The sequence below is a fragment of the Rhinolophus hipposideros genome (assembly GCF_964194185.1).
Source record: "Rhinolophus hipposideros genome assembly, chromosome: 25".
NCBI lineage: Eukaryota > Metazoa > Chordata > Mammalia > Chiroptera > Rhinolophidae > Rhinolophus > Rhinolophus hipposideros.
The window spans coordinates 7,711,623-7,730,151 of NC_138071.1; the positions used below are offsets into that span (position 1 = coordinate 7,711,623).

Genomic DNA, 18,529 nt, shown 5'->3' on the forward strand with positions numbered 1-18,529 from the left:
TTATTAGAATTTTTCAAAATTTATGTTTGTATCCTTTAAGCATTTATACTGGGGGTGCCAAAAAAAAAAAAGTATACACATGACTTATATTCATCTTTTGTTATCAGTATAATTATAATTTTCAAGTTTTTTCCTTTCTTAAAATGTGTATACATTTTTTTGGCTCCCTCTGTATATTTGTCGTTAATATAACAAAACTATTTTCTTGACTGGGCTTGCAAGTGTGCCAAAAGACTTTTTTTCTCACCAGTGGTTGTCATAAGTGTTTAAAGAGTCCAGTTATCTTGTTGAAATGAAGATTTAAGCTTATATGTCAGAGATCACATAGTTTAGACATAGAAGTAATCTTACAACTTTATGTGGTATACGTGTGACCGAAGAACCGCACTCTGTCAGAGAACATTCCTTCTTACCACCCACGTTAGCTGAATGATGCCAGCCTCCACTGTCACATCGGTGTTTTAAGTAGCAAATTTGATGATGTAAGAATTTCAAAATACCATTTATTTTCTGAAAATAAAAATAAGTGATTACGTTAAACAAAAGAAACAAGCTAAATTAGGTGGCTTTCTTGAGACAATGTTTAAAATGTGTTTTTGTTCCCCACGAATATTGTAGGTCTACAGAGAAGACAAATGCAATTGCTAATTGAGTTAACGAACATAATTTGATACTATGATATAACAGAAGAAAGCTAAATTTATTCATGTTTTATATATTGATTGATGAAAACTTAGGCATTCCGGTCCCATGCCAAGGTATAAACTTGTCCTAAAGAAAGTAAAACAAATAGTATGATTCATTGGATTAAATGTTTGCTGTGCTCCCTGTGTGCTCACTGTTTGAAATGGTCCTTTATCTATCTATCTATCTATCTATCTATCTATCTATCTATCTATCTATCTATCTATCTATCTATCTACATATCTCTATGTATTAGGTTAGTGCAAAAATAATTGCGGTTTAAAAGGTTGAAAATTGCAAAAAGCGCAATAACTTTTGCACCAACCTAATATCTCTCATCTGTTAGAATGTGTGTGTAAATAGGTACATGTGTGTGTACATTTATTTAGATGTATGTATGTATATATTATACATATAGCCTTTTAGAGGATGCAAATCTTAAAAGCAAATTTGAGACACTTAAAGGACATCATTATGCACAAAGTTGCATTTGTTTTGGGGAGCATTGTAATTATACATTCAAGAAGTTAAAATCCCAATGTCATTGCCACAAGCTACTGAAGTATCACTCTTCTAACTTAAGTTACAGACAATCTTAGCCACGTGTAAAAACTGGAATAATTCCTTTGGTCAGATCTCAGTATCCTAACCACAGCATCATTGGCATGTTCTGGATGATTCTTTGTTGTGGAGGTGCTGTCCTGGGCATTGTCAGATGTTTAGCAGTCTCCCTCGCACCTACTTATTAGATGTTAGTAGAACCCCTAACCCTCAAGTCTTGAGAACCAAAAATGTCTCTAGACATTGCCAAATGTCTTCTGGGGAACAGAATCGCCCCGCTGGGTTAAGTGTTACCAGGATGTGAAATATTTCTTGTGGAAAAATGGGAACAATATAGAAAGTATTTAAATTAAGGTTGTGTAGACCTCAACAAATATAAATGTTTAAATCTCTTGCAAGAAGACACTGCTAGATGCTAAGAGTATGGAGATGAGTAATACAGATTCATAAAGCAGTTTATACTATAAAGTACACTAGTAACTAAAATACAGTATGGAATATGGTAAGAATAATTTTGGTTCTGGTGCAAGCAAATTCAAAATGCTTATAAACAGAAAGTTGTAAAAAATAAGTAATGTGCCCAGTTAAGAACTATTGGGAGCTGGAGAGCTTACATTAGGTTCTCGAATGGCATAGTTTTGTTCAACATTGTTTGGTTATACTATTGATGACAAGAAAAAAAAATTGATTCCCAGCCGGGGACACTGTGTGGAGTTTGCACTTTTCTCTCCATGTCTGCATGGGTTTTCCCTGGGGACTCCAGCTTCCTCCCACATCCCAAAGTTGTGCCTGTGAGGTGAACTGGCGTGTCTACTGGTCTGTCTGAGCAAGTGTAGGTGTGGGTCTGACCATGCCCTGTGATGGAAGGGTGTCCTGTCCAGGGTTGGTCCTGCCTTGGGCCCTGAGCTGCGGGAGGGGCACTGGCCACTGCGAGCCTGAACTGGAATAAGCAGGTTGGAAAAGAATTAGTTCCTTGTTTTTATTAATTTTTCTTTAATGTATGTATAACATGTTTATTTCAGTGTTTAACCTTAGAAATGTTTTGGGTCTTTATTTAGAAGTTCAGTGATGTTTCTGTAACCAGAAATATGCTGTAGGAACTTAACTCTTATTTGTATGAGTATCAATTAGCATGTGATAAAATTGGTTTCATTATCCATCGTTTTGCTTAAAATTGCAATTTCCAAGAACCTATTGATATTGAGGACTTACTGTATGTCCCATTTAAAAAGGCGGTGCCAGGTGTTGTCATGAGGTATCTCTAGGTGATTTGTATGCTTAGAAATACTGGCTACAGGACAATTTAAAATGAAAAGCATTTAGTTTGAAGCATTTGCTTTGCCTGGGTTGTTTGTTTGTCTAGAAACTTAAAGAGACTGTAGAATGTATCTATTTAAAACATCAAACAAGAGAAAGATAGTAGAACAATAAAGATTTTCACTGCATCTTATTCCCACATGTAAATTAAGCAAATGCTGTGCCTGAGGTAAGCATCTTGATAGAAACTGACAATATTGGAAAATTATGAGTACTTTTATTGTATGGAACCACTGAGCTTTCAAGGTTGTTACGGAAGTTATCCTACATTGACCGATTTATCCTGGTGTTTATTATATGAGGTGTGATAAAAAAAATACAGTGAAAGTTTAAATTTTAAAAATTTATTACAGTAAAAGACACGTTGCCATTAACCCCCTTAACGCCCCCCCCCACACACACTTTGAATACATTTATTCCATCGTTCTTGCCACTTTCTGAAGCCGTTCTGGAAGTCCTCTGTCGTGAGTGGCTTTAGTTGCACTGTTGTGGCTGCGTCGATGTCCTGAATCATTTTGACTTTGGGGACGAGCCAGAAGTCACATGGTGCCAGATCCAGTGAATAGGGTGGATGAGGATACGCCGTAATGTTTTTATTGGACAGAAATAGTCGTATACCAGAAGTGATGCGGGACGTGGAGCGTTGTCATGATGGAGGATGATTTATGGCACACTTAAAACACCTCTCAACCATAGCTCACACCCAACTGCACCGAACAAGTTGAAACTTATCACACACTGTTACTAAGGTTTGACACGCTTTCCATTTTGAAGCTCGCTGCCTTTCTGTTGGATGGCACTCAGCAGCAGCATTCACAGTATGTTTTGATCACACCTCGTATTTTAGTCATTTATTGTATTTGTCATATGTCTTCTGTTTCCACAGTGCCTCGGATGTTGTTTTGGAATAGTAGAGATTCAGTGTATGATTCATGCTTTAAAAACATGTTGAGAGCTAATGTGGAAAGTTCTAGAGTCAGCATTAGATGAGAGGTAGCAGAAGCTGAGAAGAGGGCAGTCCGATTTTCCAGGCAAGAAGTGCTGGGAGGTGAGTGCCCAGGTGTGGCTGACAGCAGCCAGGACCTGTCACGACCTCATCACCAGGAGCTACAGCTGCATGTTACAGCATCATTGTCAGGAGCCTTCCTGAAAGAGAAAGGCTTTCCCCTGCCGGAAACCAAAAGGGCCTGTAATCGGAAGGTTTCACCTTCCTGCCAGGTTGTAACAGAGAGGAAATCTGTCAACATGTATCCTTAGAAGCATAACTTTGAAGCCTCAGGTGACCTTGGAGCTTATATAGTGATCACTGAGGCGGGTATTTTATGAGGAAGCTGATACTCAAAGAGGTAGGTTACTTTCCCAGAGTTCCTGACCCTAACATTGTTATGGGTAGTTTTATTCCTGTAGTTTAAATAATAAATTTTTGAAAATACTTCCTTTAAACATGGATTGTTACTTGTAACACGTGTGATAGAAGAATTTGTTTTGTATTGGAGAGGCCTGTTACTCTATCCTAGGTTGATGCCGCTTAAATACCGGCCCTTGGATACTGGTATGATTTAGTGGAAGGGGTACTTTATGAAACTAAGCACAAAAACATTCAGTCTGAGATACTGCCAGAGTCCACAGGTTCAGAGTTCTTCATATTTCTCCTCCCTCTCCCCTCACTGAACCAACTTCCTCTGTCTTCATTTCTCCTGTTCTGCCGCCTGCTGACCGGCTCCTGCTTAGCCTTCCATTACCACTCCAGCACAAATACCTCCCACTGGCAGCCCGCACCTGTGAGTCACTCCCATCCCACCCTTGCGCTCGTTCTCCCAAACTGGTATCTGCCACCCACCTCCATCATACAGAGCGAAGGGAAGACAAGTAATGCTCATTTCCTTTGGGTGCTTCTGTGTTCCAAGAGCCTCGTTATGTTGACAATTATCTGTTCACGTGTCTGACAACACAGACTGAGCTCAGCGTCAGAGTCCAAATCATAACAGGCACGCATTCAGCATGCATTCTCCCAACAAATATATACTAAATATACAAATATACTAAGCACAGAATACCTAGGTGCTTTCCATGCATTATTTCATCTTTTGATGCCAACAGCACTTCAAAGGAGGCTTTGGTATCCTCATTTCACAAGCCACGGGCTTAGAAAACAGTTGATAAGAAACATCACCAGGATTCATACCCAGATTGGGTTAATGTTCATGTCAAAAGTAATTTGTAGAACCCCTTTGTTTGGTGCTAATTCCTGCTGTAACTTCTCTTCTACGTCTTTTTTTCCACCTTCCCACCCCAATCCTTTTTCTCTTCTGCAGACATCCTTTTATCTGCCATCTTCTCTCATGCTCTTGGACTCAGTGGTTAAAATAGGGAATTGGGTTCTTCAACTGGCCAACGTCACTTCTAGGACACTAATTCCCCCCCTTTCTGATTCCTGTTATCTGAAGTTTAGCTATCAAATTATCTATGTAATTTTTTTCCAGTCCAAAGGCAACATGATTTTAGCATTTGATTCATGCTGTCTTTCGTATCTTGTAGTTAACAATTTACGAATGCACAAAAATGACCCTGTAGGTTCCTCAGACTCTCAGTTTTTCAGACGTCTTGCCTTAATAGAACGGTACGACCATTCCTTTTCACCTAGTAAATAGCTTTGCCACAGCCTGGATCTCATCAACACAGGGACAATTCCAATTTAGAGATCTCAAAATTCCTGCTGTGGCTCAAATCACACTGCATCCACCCAAACCATATCTACTAAAACACTATTGTTTAGCCATTTCTTCTTTTTTGTTAAATAAAGTTTATTGGGGTGCCATTTCTTCTTAAAACTCTTGCTTCTCAACGTCAAATGCCATTCATCTTTCTATACTCCTTCATTTGTCATGGGATTGAGCACCCTGATTCTATAAATAAATTAATATGAATTTACTGGAGGAAATATAGAAAGGACTGGGCTAAATATAGGTTTAGTGATAATACTTATTCTGTAGAACTTTAATGAATCTGTTTTATAAGGTGTTAAAACAGTGTTTTACCAGTAAGGAGCTACTGTAGCCATTTCTGAGTCTATAATAGCTGGGCACCCCAGGGGGCGCTCCGTCTCACCAAATATAAGTGACAGGAGCGTACCTAAAGGATGGGATCACTCTAGGGGTGTGGCCTCACGGGAGAACCTCAGACTACAAGGAGTCTGAGTTAGAAACAGGTTACAAAACCAATTAGGTTCAGTCTTTGCAGAATGTCTGTTATCAGCCTGAACCGGTCCTGGGAATCCAGAGTCGCAAAGCAAGGGCTGGGAGAGGTGAGCACTGTGCCCTGGACAGATTGCCTTTCTCCTTGGCGGTCCCTGAGCTGACTCAGCAAAAGTGGATGGCGTGTGCAGAATTGCCCTACGAGGAGTGTCCTTGTGACGGTCTGTATGGCATTAGATGGAGTTGGATTCTGGGCAAAGCTCGCTGTGTACCCGTTTCTACTGAGCAAGTTTCCCAATACCTGCTACAATCAACTCATTACAATAAGAGCAAAGTGTCAGGCCATTAGCCTTTGAAAGACTCGGCCATTAATCCAGGGAAGGAGTCATACTAACTGTGAAGTGAGTTCGGTACTGAAGCAGACGGCTCCCTTGCAGTCATTGTGGTGCACCTAACAGGCCAGCATGTCCGGAGCTCCAGACAGTGGTCGTGGCCCACTTATCCGCATACCCTCGAGTGAAGATCTTCCCACTTCACGCACAGAGTTTGCCTTCATCTCACCCTCGACCTTTGTCATCCATGGACCAAGGCCTATTTGGTTGTGCAATGTGGTCTTAGGAAAAAGAAGTTACATAAGGGATGACACACCGAATGCGTATTTAAAATTCTGCTGCTCCGGGGAGGCCGCCACATTCGGGGGAAAGGAGAAACGCGGGGTGCCCCCCGCCCCCAGTCCGGAAGCCCTCGGTGTCCGGGCGGGAGCCGACCGCGCCGCCCCGGCTGCCCCCGAGGACCCGAGGGCCCGGCCGTAGCTCCGCCCCAGCCCCGGCTCCCCGCCCCGGGGGCAGCAGGCGCGCGCGTGGCGCGGTGGGTCCGCGCGCGCGCGGGTCCGCGCGTGGGAGATGAATTGGAGTCACTCCACTGCGTGTTTCCTTGCGAGTGGCTCCGATCAGCAGTCCGCTAGGGGAGCCTGGAAACTTTTTTTCTGACTGAAAGGATGAAAACCGAGTAAGTACCCAGAACGTGGAACAACCAATGCGAGCCAAACCCTCCCAGGAACCACGTCCATTCAAACCGTTCATTCCCTTTTTTATGTGAAAAGTCGTGAATGCTTACAGGAAAGTGGCAATTTAAAACTGCATGAAGGGAAGCAGTTAAGAAACATGAAAGGCTGGGAGCTGGACTGGCTTTGAGACCGGAGGAGAAAGGAGCTGCTCCCGCAGGCTGGCCTGGACCCAGCTGTGCGACAGGCTCCGGGGGGTTAACCGGCCGCGTCTGCAAGGCCGTGTCAGCCTCCAGGTTTACTCCGGTGCTGTCTCCTCGTTTCCCGTGAAGCCTTTATGGTGCGTTACGGGGCGTTGTGGACACAAGGCGTCGCCGAAAGCAACAGTTTGGCAGCCTGGGGGTGCGCTCAGGTTATTAGTTACAACTAGGATGATTTGGCTGTCTTCTTTTTAACCCAGGCCAGCCACTTTTTTACTGTCATCCATGGAAGGGCTTTTACTAACCTTCTCCAGACTTTTGGGACCGACGATTCTTTGGCATGATTCTTCGGAAAGTCCTTAAGCGGGATGGAGCAATCTTGATTTAAGCTGTGGAAACAGAAGACAGATTTGTATTTTTTTTCATGCTGACAAAAACTAGCCGCTATGACTTTTCCGGCAACGTGGACTCGGGCCAAGTGAAGCTGAACTGGTCATGGTCTGTCGTCCAGTGTTCCTTTGTCGTCGGCGATTCTGCCCCCGGCCCTTCTTGGTGGGCTTGGTGGTGGCGATCTGTCTCTTCTACCAGACCCTGCCACTCCGAGGGACGGGAAAGCTCACAGCCACTGTCCCTGGGGCGGCCCCGAGCACACCCACGGAAACCCAGACAAGCAGATGCAAGAAAGAATTCTCTCTGGACAAACAGTGCTTCCTTCTCTCCGGTAGTGCTCAGGAAATCAGAAAGGTAAGATGGTCATCAGCTTAACCTTGACATTTCTTGCATGGATAGCAGTCTGCCTGTCTCTGTCCTTTATATAAAACTAAAATTAACTTGCATGAGCTCTGAAAGGAATCCAGAGTATACACAGCTCAGAGAGTGACCTTATGACAGTGAAGCACGTTAGCTTCAACTTCTTATTTTACTTCCAGAAAGTTTTCATCTCTTACAATTTCACTTAATTTCAACATAACAGAATAGACAATTTGGAGGAGGTGGGAGTGATGTGAACGCTTTCTAAAATATTAGGATTCTAAGAGCTGAAGATTTTTTACTCCAGGAACAAAAATCAAAAATTCCTAAAATTCGATAAACATTGAGTGTCTCTTTCCTCAAGGCAATCAATTAGGATGGCTGCCCAGACCATTCCAGGCTCCAAGATACTCCAAAATTTCATTTTGTAATTGGTGAAATCAATTTTTCATTGGTGAACACATTTCTAGAGCAAATGTTTATATCTGAAGCATTTCAAAGAATAATATAATTGGTTTCTTCAAAAACATTGACACACTGCATTTTATTGTCTATAGAATTAGAAAAATATAGATTATTCTATACTTATACTATGCTAATTAACTTTTCTAATCTTACTTGTCAAGTGTTGGAGGAAACACAAAACATGAAAACACTCAAAATTTCTATTTTAATATACCACTCTGTTTATGCCTGTCAGTGAAATGATGACATTTAAAATAGTCCAGTCTAAAAGAGAAAAAGAAACAAGAAACATACACACATAATTCATGGTAGCAAGGCCAATGATATCTATACTACAACAGGTAGCATAACAAGTCAGTTTAGGAATCTATAAAGTGCTATCTTATATTTGCAGTGAGTCCTATGATTATGGTTATTGTTTGGAGTACAGTTTCTTGATGAATGCCAATCCTGCTACCACTATTGCTAACACCTCCAGCATGACTACCATTTTGTTTTAAAAACTCTTTCATGTACTTCATCTCAGACTGGACCCTATAAGATGGGTAAGGCAAGTATGAGTATCATCATTTTACAGATAGGATGACTAACCCTCACAGATATTCAGGTGGGCCGCATTATGACGTGGTACATCTACAGGGTTCCCACTGCGGGGCTGATTCTTTAAATAGAAGTAAATTCAAAGTTCTAGTAACAATTTGTGAAACCACATCTCTAAGAACTTATTTAATATACGTATAACTAGCAACATTTCTAGATGAAGCTTCAGCTGCAAGTGTGAATCAATGATTGATTGATTGTTCAATTGTTCATTTATACTACCATAACTTAACTCTTACTTGCTTTTTTGTGTGTTTTTCTGAGTACATCACATTTCTGACGGGTATAAACTGTGACTTTGAAAGTTACTTCTTGTTTGTTTTCTAATATTAGTAAATATCATTTCTTTAAAAACAGTTGAGATGGTTTTGCTTTTTAAGTACCTAAAATTTTTGCTGAGATGAACAAAAGGTTTTTCTTTATTAACTTACAGTTCTTCCTCCCTACTTGACTTTATGTGACTCCTGCTTTTGTCTGTAAGTTAGGCGTATGTTAACTGTTATTTGTAGGCTGTCACAAAAAATTCCATTTCAGCTTTGGATCTTCTGCTACTTATGAACCATCTGAAACTTATTGGCTGCTTGTATAAAACCTTTACTCTAGAATTTTCTTCACAAAAAATGCCAAACACGTGATGATTTTTTTTTCAAATTGTTCACAGTCTTAAATGTTTTAACCATAAGCAAGATTCCAAATTCACAACAGTCCAGAAGCCCAGTAGATACGAACACTGAATTTCCAAACATTTGCCATGTGCCTCTATTTTTAACTTAACTTGTGCCATTGGTTTAGAGCCAGTTTTCATTGGAGATAGAAAGGAAACTAGAAGGAAAGTGTCATGTAGAAGTTAGTTAAAATCAGGTGTAAATTAGCTCCCCTTGTAGTATATGATGCAAAAAGAATTGAATAATAATCCAATTTTGAATATTAAATATTTTTTCAGATAGCTTAAGTGAAGAAAGAAATGTCTTTGGGGCCAATATATAGATTATTCTCAAAAACAGCTACTTAAATGAAGTTCATTTAAAAAATAACTGATGAGACACTACATAGATTTTTCTTAAGGCCTAAAATATAGCTTTTAGGTATTTTATAGAAAAAGCATTGTTTCTATCTATAAGCTTTTGGTTTTGTTATTACTTTTATTGGCATACCAAAATATACATGTTACTAGGGCTTTCCCTTACTTGTATTCATCCATCTTTAAATGCTTTATAAAGTTACTTAAAACAGCTGGTTTTGACCTAAGGTTCATGGATTCCAGAAAGTATTTGGATGTATAAGATATCTACCAAACCTAAGATTTTAAGCAAAATATTGTGTGTAGGTGTGTGCAGTTCTCCGATCCCTTTCAGGTATTCAGACCTAAAGAAATACTACGTAAGAAACACGAAAAATGCTTAAAAAGCAATACATTTAAACTTTAAAGTAACTGCCCCTCCAGCAAGTGAAAGTTACTTCTAGATTTATAAATCTAAAGAAGGAAAAAAAAATCTTAAAGAATCCACATGAGGACATTTGAAAATGATTGAATGAATACTGTAGAGTCTACATGAATAAAATTCAGAAACCAAAGTATACTCAGAGTATTTCTTGAATAAGTTTTCACACTTTTATGAATGAGCAGTAAGTATGTCCCAGTCTTTTGGTATCTATTGTTTCCAAGACAAGACCTTTTGTACTGTATCAGCCCATCTACAGAGGGTTGTGTGGAAGCAAATATTAAAGGTGCGTGACTGTACCCTTTACACCTTTACAATTGGGATCTGGTTCAATGTCTAAAACTGTGTTCAGTACAGATTGAGATCATGATATAGTATATGCCAATTTTCCATAGTGAGGAAGTACTCTCCCTCTTTCTGGCCAAATTCTTTTTTCCCCATTTTAACTTTCCAAAGTGCCTTGCTTAGCAGATGGACTTTTGTCATTTCTTCTGGGTTTTCTCTGAACATTAGTTGTTTGAATTTTGGCTGATGATTAGTCATATCTTAAAATTATTTCAATGTAATAATCTATAAACTGAAGACAATTTCAGTTATTTATTTTCAGTGAAGTAGGTCACTCAGTAGATTTACTTATTTTTCTGGAATCTAACACTTTAATATTTTGTAACATAGGAACACAAAAACAGACACAATGGAAGAATATCTCCTTAGTATGTGCTCTGTTAATGGAAACTTTTCTCTTTGGGGAATACATTTGTACTCACCATAGCCATGTGTTTCTGATTATCTCCTGTTGATGCTCTACAAGGAGAATTCTGTTCCTTTGTTGCTTGACTATTCGTTCTCCATTTCTTCTTGATTTCATTCTCCTTCAATGACTGTTCTTTACAACTACTCTTCCCAGGATCCACACATAACCCAATGCAAATAAATGAATGTTTTCATTACAGATATGTTTAATTTGTCTGTGTTTCTAATAATGCATAATACATTTACCATCTGAAAATTTATGAAAATGACTTGTTTAGGCCAGGTTTTCTAGAAATAGAACCCAAGGTGAACAGTTAATGCTGACATTCTATTGGATGGTGCAATCCCAGGACGCAAGAGTTGGGGGAAAAAGGAAAAAAGGAGGCAAACACAAATGGATGCATTATTGGGAGCCAGTTCCAGAGAGGCTACATTAAACTGTTGTATCTCAGAACAAGCACTGGGGGAAGGAGGCAAGAAAGGCCAGCAGTTTATTTTCTGGCTTTCCCCTTCTGTCTTTTGTTAGCTCGAGTCTGTCCCATGCTACTTCCAAGTAGTGTTACCTCTCTGGGCAGCCATCGGGGAGCCCTCGGTGGGTGTAGTCCTGCACTGGCAAAGGTGAGCTGGTCCCTGCTTCTCAGTCAGTCCTGTGCAGCACAGGAACTCCCAGGTGGCGGAGGTGGTGAAAACAGTGCCCATAGCTTACCACAACCATGGCACGAATAATGCCCACTGGAGGGGTTTGTGCGGTGAGGAGATCTAATGTCTGATACAGTAGTTCTGCTAATTTTGCTTTCTAAAACCCACAGAAAATGTCAAAATGTGCTCTTGGTCTTGAGAAATGACATTGGTTTCTTTAAGCGATATGCTACTCAAAGTCAGATCTGCTTATCTGTGGGCAAGGCCTCAGTTTGGGTTGAACCCAAACTTTTTTTTTTTTTTGAAGTCTGGCATTTTATTTTATTAAAATGTATTGGGGTGACAATGGTCAACAAAACCATATAGGTTTCAAGTGTACCGTTCTATAATACATCATCTATGTATTGCATTAAGTTTGAGATACTGGGGTTAGTGCCATGCTATAGCTGGAGGTGTGAGGAGATGAGTTGAGGTGGGAGCAGTAGGGGAAAGAGATTAAGAATATGGAATATATATATATACATATATATGTATATGTATATATATATGTGTGTGTATATATACATACATATATATATATATGTGTGTGTATTGACTGTCTACATAGAATATATACTCTTTAAGAGCAGGGACTTTATTTCACTTACTGCTGCATCCTTGCTGCCAAAATAGTATCTGACACATAGTGAGCCCTGAATAAATATCTAGTCAATGAAACAATAAATAATCGAATCATGAATTTAAGGGTCAGAGAAGGCCTACTTTAGAGCAGAGGCCAGGAAATGAAATGAGAGGAACAGCTTCCCTTTCATTTCATTTTTCCTCTTTGCTGAACTTTCAGTTTCTCCACTTCATCTTTTTCCTGTGCCAGTACCCCTGAGCTCCTGCGGTACCATTTCTTGCTCTTCTGGTTAATGCTAATCATCCTGCCACTTTGCTACATTGAATCTGCTTCATCAGTTATCATCTATCTCTCCTGCTTTCTCCAGCTCATTTGTCTTGTTGGGATCTTTATCCCTGTAAATATTGTCAAGAATCTACCATATTAAAACATACAAACAAACAAAAAACAGCATCATTTCCCAACTATTTCTACTTCCCATCTCTCTTGGCTTCTGTTATCATCGTCTAACTGCTCTTTCTATCAAGCAATTTCCATTTTTTAACAGATTGATTGTACTAAAACTGAGTTTTTCCTCTTATGTGATTTGAAATGTTAACCAGATTTGAAGGTAAAGATGTTTAAATTATGCCAGTAACATCTAAATATAGGGGTCTATGTATAGAAGGTTCTTGGGAGATGTTGCCAGCATGTGAACAGGTATGCAACGTTCATATTAGCTGAGCTTCCTGATGCGCACTTAATTAAAGCCTGTGGATATCTCTGAGACAGTTGATTAGAGCTACGTTAAATTTTTATAATGAAAGATGCACATGGTGAAAAATTATTCATATGGAGAGAATTTTAAACAAATTCAAATTTGTTTACATTACATAGATTTTAATGAAGCCTTGATGGTGCTCATATTTAAGCAAGCTTTATTAACTTTCCTATAAATCAAAGAATTAATCAGTTCAGTGGTGTCATTCTCTCTGTGTTGTTTCTTTTTTTCAAGATAGTGGCAACGGCTTCTGCTTCTTTCTCCGTTTCTTGTTCTAATGGAATTAGAAACTCACATAAGATAACCCCCCCGAAATGGAAACCACTATGTACACTGACATTATTATAAAAAATGCTTCCTGTTGTCGATTTTGAATGTGTGGCCTATTGGGGTGAAAGAAATATTTTGGTTTCATTTTTCCCTTTGGTTTCCTTTGGATATTTTTTCTAGGAAGCCATTCTAACTACAAGGATGAGCTCATGTTCTAAAAGTGGATTTATGTTCTCTAACAAAAACGATACCAAAGTTGGAAATTTGCAAGGTAAACAGTACTTTGTCAGCTTTTGTGCTTTGCAGGGACTTGTTCAAAACATAAAACAAAACACCTTGACCTATCATGGACAGGGTTAAAAAAGAAATATAATGATAAAAGGTGAATTGAGTCTCTGCAGTGTATAAGGATCTTAATGAATTTTTTTTCAATTAAATTCACCAGTGGATGCTTATGATCCAAACTAGTAGATGAACAAATAATTCTTATTAAGAAGAGCACATGGGTTTAGAATTACAGAATTGGCCTGATCACGTATTCTGAAATATAATTACGTTTGTCACCTCTAATCCTTACTTGGGGACTCTTGACTGTACTTCACCTCCCCTTAGCCCCCGTCCCCATTTTGCTTATACTACATGCCAGAGCAACTTGCTAAGGGGAGCTCTGGGACTGCCTATTGCCGGTGGGAGTACACCTGTCTCCAGCAAGGCTTCCAACATCAAACATGTTAAGTATACTGAATAAGAAGTCTAATAGACCATACAGATGTACGTTGTAGACAAACATGGGCTTCAGGACACATCGGCTCATGTTCCTACTGTGTTATTTACTAGCTATAGGACATTGGCAAATTTTACCTGGATTTCTAAACTCTCAATTTTTCCCTGGAAAAATGGAGCTAATTATGAGAACTGAATATGGGTCTGAAAACACCAAGCGTGGTGGCATTCAATAAGTGTTTGTGTCTTTCCAGCCCCTGAGAAGCTCGGTGTAAATTCTGGCCTCAAAAGCAGGCACTTTAAATGGCTTATTTTAGATTTGTTTCAAGACTGCACGTGTCGTACATAGTTTTGATTCTCAGCTGATGTGTTTTCTTCATTATATTTTGCTCAGGCAGATGTTTAAGTCAGCGTGTCCTGTGCTAGCAGTCTTCAGTTTCTTTTCTCTTTGAAACCTCTAAATGCAATCAAATGCAGGCACATTCATTGGTATTTCCAGGGCTGTGCAAGATACTTCCTTCCACTCTCGCTCAGTAAAGTGTGACTAAAAGTAGTGGGAATGTGGCACATATTCCCTGACTATACACTGTAAATTATTTACAAATTTGATTGTAATTATTTTCATAGCTAATTTCTTACAACACATCTCCCAGCTGATCTTGACAAATAGAAGCTGGTATCTTCTGCCCTAAGTATATTCTGACTATGCTGAAGAGGGATCTGGGAAAAAGTGGCCAATTCAGGATGGGAGTCAGGCAAGGGACAAAGCCCGACAATAGTGAATAACTCACCTATGGGGAGAAAAATAGAATTTATTTAAAGAGTAATATTGCTCCAGGGCCATGGTGTTATTTTTTATTGATTTTGACATAAGAAATGTGGATATCATTGTGGTACTGGTACAGACTTTTGTAAACCTTCTGAACCACCTGTCAAAGGTCCATGTATCTGACGCAGAGCCTGCAGTTCCCCCACTCACTCTCTCCAGGCAAAAGGGGACACACTTCCAATGCTGAACAGTTGAGTGACCATGCACAAGTGATTACTTTGGGCTTCATTTTCCTAGACTGTGGCATAGGGATGGAACTGTCTGTTGCAGAGATGTTATGGGATCAAATTATGAGTGCTTTGGAAAACACTGAGATTATAAAAGGTAGCGGAATAAGCACTATAACACCTGCTGACAACTAAACAGACATATTAAAATTTTTAGGAGTTTATTTGAGCAAAAATCTATTCAAATCAAGCAGCACCAAACCAGAAATATTTAGGAACCCAGCACTGGCAGGAGATCGGGGAGTGACTTTTATAAAGAAAAGGCGGAAGCACAGCTGGGATTTATTGATTGGCTATAGCCTAAAGCCTAATTGACTGTGATTGGTTGTCCTTAAGTTTTGATTTCATAACCTTGAGGCATTTATAGGCTTAGATTTTGGGTTGCTTATGTAGACCGCCAGGGCATTAGAGCCCCCTTAGTCTCATGGCCTCCTTGTTCAATTAATTTCAGACATCCCACAGGCTAATGTCATGAAAATATTCTCATTTTCACCTATTGAGGGAAAAGAATTCATATAAGCAACATAAATGTGAGTACCAGGAATACCCCTTTTTTCATTAAAAAATTATAGTATAGTGTGCTATTCAAATGTCAAGTTATACATTTATGTTTCAAAATGCCACTAGTGTCCAAAATTGTGCCATCACAATTGAGTTTCCTCATGATGTTTTACTGTTTCTTTAACAAGCAATAGGAAATGTAATAGCATTCCAATAGTTTCAGCTCTCAGCCTAGTTCTTCCCCAGTGGAAAATCTAGCATAAATTTAGCCATAGTGCACCAAATATCTCAGGAAAAATGGAACAGGAAATTAACTTTTCTGCAGCACTGCAGGAACTACCTGATGTTAGAAAAGTATCAACCAGAAAGTCGTCTTTCATATTGAGCAGCAAACCTTCCCTTACTGGACACACCCAGAGGGCAGAAGTGATTTCTAATGGGCTTTTCCTCACTTACCTTTTTTTTTTTTTTCTGAGTAAACTGTGAAAACATCAGTCACACCTTTGAAGCTTCCTATACACAAGCCAAACCTATTTACCCATGTATTTTAGTGCTACATAAGCAATTTTAAAAGTAGATAGATTTGAGGCAGGGTTCATTTTTCTTTTTGGTGGAAGAGTAGAAAAGATTAAGGGGAAAGGAGATAAGCTGATTATTTTTCTTTTAAAGAAGCAATGATGATCAAGTTTACACAATGCCTGGCACGTAACAGGTTGAAGGAATGGATGAATGGGATCTAGTATAATTCATGCTGTGTGTCCATGTGTAGAACTCCCTATGGTGGTCAGCAGTCCTTAAATTCTTCTTTTGTATTTCCAATTGAATTCTTAAACTCTGGTGCCCCCACCCCCCATTCGGGTCCTTCCCCATTTACAAGGCCTCCTCGCCTCCTGCTTTCCTAGGAAGATCAAAGCATTCTGAAGCGTTAGAAGAGATGGTTTCTTCTGTAGGCCTGGCCTATGAGACCTTCTGGATCTTTAAGAAGAGAACTGGACCTCTAGGAAGGGAACTCATTTTGCTAGCCAGTCACAAAAGGAAGCCAAACGCTAGTCTGCGACACAGTTCATTAGAATTTAGGGAGTTGTAAATTTAATAACAATATTAAATGACGTCTTATTCTTTTCTCTAGAGATAGTGCTTCTGTTGTGGTATTACTAGATATTGTCATCCTGCCAATTTTTTATTTTAAAAGCAAAGAGTTGGCCATCAAAAATGTAAATGTTCTAGATTGAGTGTGTAGTTTGGAGAGCTCTAAGATAGAGTTAGAGAAGGATATGTAAGGTTGTGTTACACTGTGTTGGTGTGATAGTGCAGCACCTGTCAACAGGAGCAGGATGGGGGTAGACTCGGTGGAGGCTTCTAGAGGGGAAGCAGGGAAAGAGGGCCCATAGGGTTACCCAGGGTAGTCATCGAGGAGAACCCCGGTTGCATATTAGCACCGGCCAGTGCGACAAGATGCGGAAGCCATGCAAAGTGAACAGCCACAAGGGTGCTCAGAATAAGCAAGAAAACAAAGTCAGTGCTGAAGAGAAAATGCGTCCTTAAGAAAACTTAGTGTACTAATCTGATACAAGGCAGGGTGCTTCTTTTGTGCAGAGTGTGGTGCCTGAGTATTTCACACTCACTCCCCCATTCTTCTTAAGACTGACCCCCCAAACAAGCCATAGTTTCTCTGGTTTGGTGAGATGTGTGCCTTCACCCTGAAGCCTTTCATTCAGAACTGGAGCTGATCTTTGCTGCCCTGGAGATGTGGGACTACCTACATGGAGTGTGTTGCTTTCATCCTTAACCATCTGTGCAGTTCCTGGGGACACTGGATTGCTGGGGAGAATCCAGATGAACTTGTGGGTACAGGGATGTGAAAGCTGAGGGCGGAAGGCAGGAGCCAGAGGTGCTGGGTACCTGGGATGCACAATATTAGCCGCATGAAGTAGGTTCAGGAACCTGTCCTCTCCCAGAGGGGATGCATGTGGTGACTGGATAGGCAGTGGAGGGGAAATCTTAGTCCCAATTCAGTGCCTGAATTCCACACTTATATCTGCAGTTGTTTGATTAGGCCGAGCACTGTCCCGAGTAGGGGGTGTTTGCTGTGGTGCTGAAAGAGGTTCCAGGCTGGCCACACAGATTCTTTCATGGTGGCCTCCTGCAGAAGCCTGGGGTCGTGTATGTGCAGTGGTGACATGCAGAGAAGACTGCAGGGCTGGAAGGAAAGCTAAAGTCTTAACTGGGCAGGAGGCTGATGGGAGGAAAAGTAGCAGGTGTTGTAGTAGGGAGAGCGGAGAGGAGAGAATGAGGATTGAAATGGAGAAGGAAAATGGGAGTTCAGGAATTTAGTGAGCAAATACTATTGAATTTCATAAGACTAGACAGTGGAGATTGTATTTTTTAAGCCAAAAAGAGGGGATGTAATATGATAAAAGGCTTTTTATATTTTCAGTGTGAATTTTATTATAAATCATTATAACAGAGTATACAATTAAATCATATTTAGTTGTGCAATTATTATAGCAAAGCTGTCTAATTTCATCTAGCAGCCACATCTAAGAAATATGTTCAATATATATATATATATATATATATATATATATATGCTGTCAATGGCCATATATTTTTTTCATAATACTTTTGCTCTAACACTGGGTTTTTATCAGAGAAGCACAGTGGAAATGGTGGTCCATTGATTATTTTTAAATACTTTAATATCCCTAATACATAAACAGTTGCTTTTTCAGATTCCCCGTGTAATTTGACAGAATCCATATAAAATCATGATTCAATTTTTTAAGGGTTTTATTTTGTTAAATTAATTAATCAAGTAGGCCATAAGACTAAAGTGGCTCTAATGGGATGGAAGACTTTGTAAGCAACCCCAAATCTAAGCTGTAAATGCTCAAAGGGGATAGCCAATCAATTTCCTTTCTTTGCTTCCATACATTTCTCTATATAAGTCTTTCCCCTGGTTTCTCTAGGGGGGCTAGGGTGGGGTGAG

General features: G+C 39.7%; 1 protein-coding gene across 4 annotated transcripts in view; it reads left to right on the forward strand.

Annotated features, from left to right (window-relative positions):
• The first annotated feature begins 6,580 nt into the window (after positions 1–6,580).
• CPED1 (cadherin like and PC-esterase domain containing 1) overlaps positions 6,581–18,529 on the forward strand; it is a 262,826-nt gene continuing 250,877 nt past the window's right edge. For 2 of the 4 annotated variants that reach the window (XM_081038118.1, XM_081038120.1), the window contains exons 1-2: positions 6,597–6,764; positions 7,220–7,703. In XM_081038118.1, coding sequence (XP_080894244.1) covers positions 7,455–7,703 — 249 coding nt within the window. In that variant the 5' untranslated portion in view covers positions 6,597–6,764; positions 7,220–7,454. Of the gene's footprint in view, positions 7,704–18,529 lie in introns of all 4 variants that reach the window. The other 2 variants (XM_081038119.1, XM_081038121.1) reach the window with 1 other exon arrangement.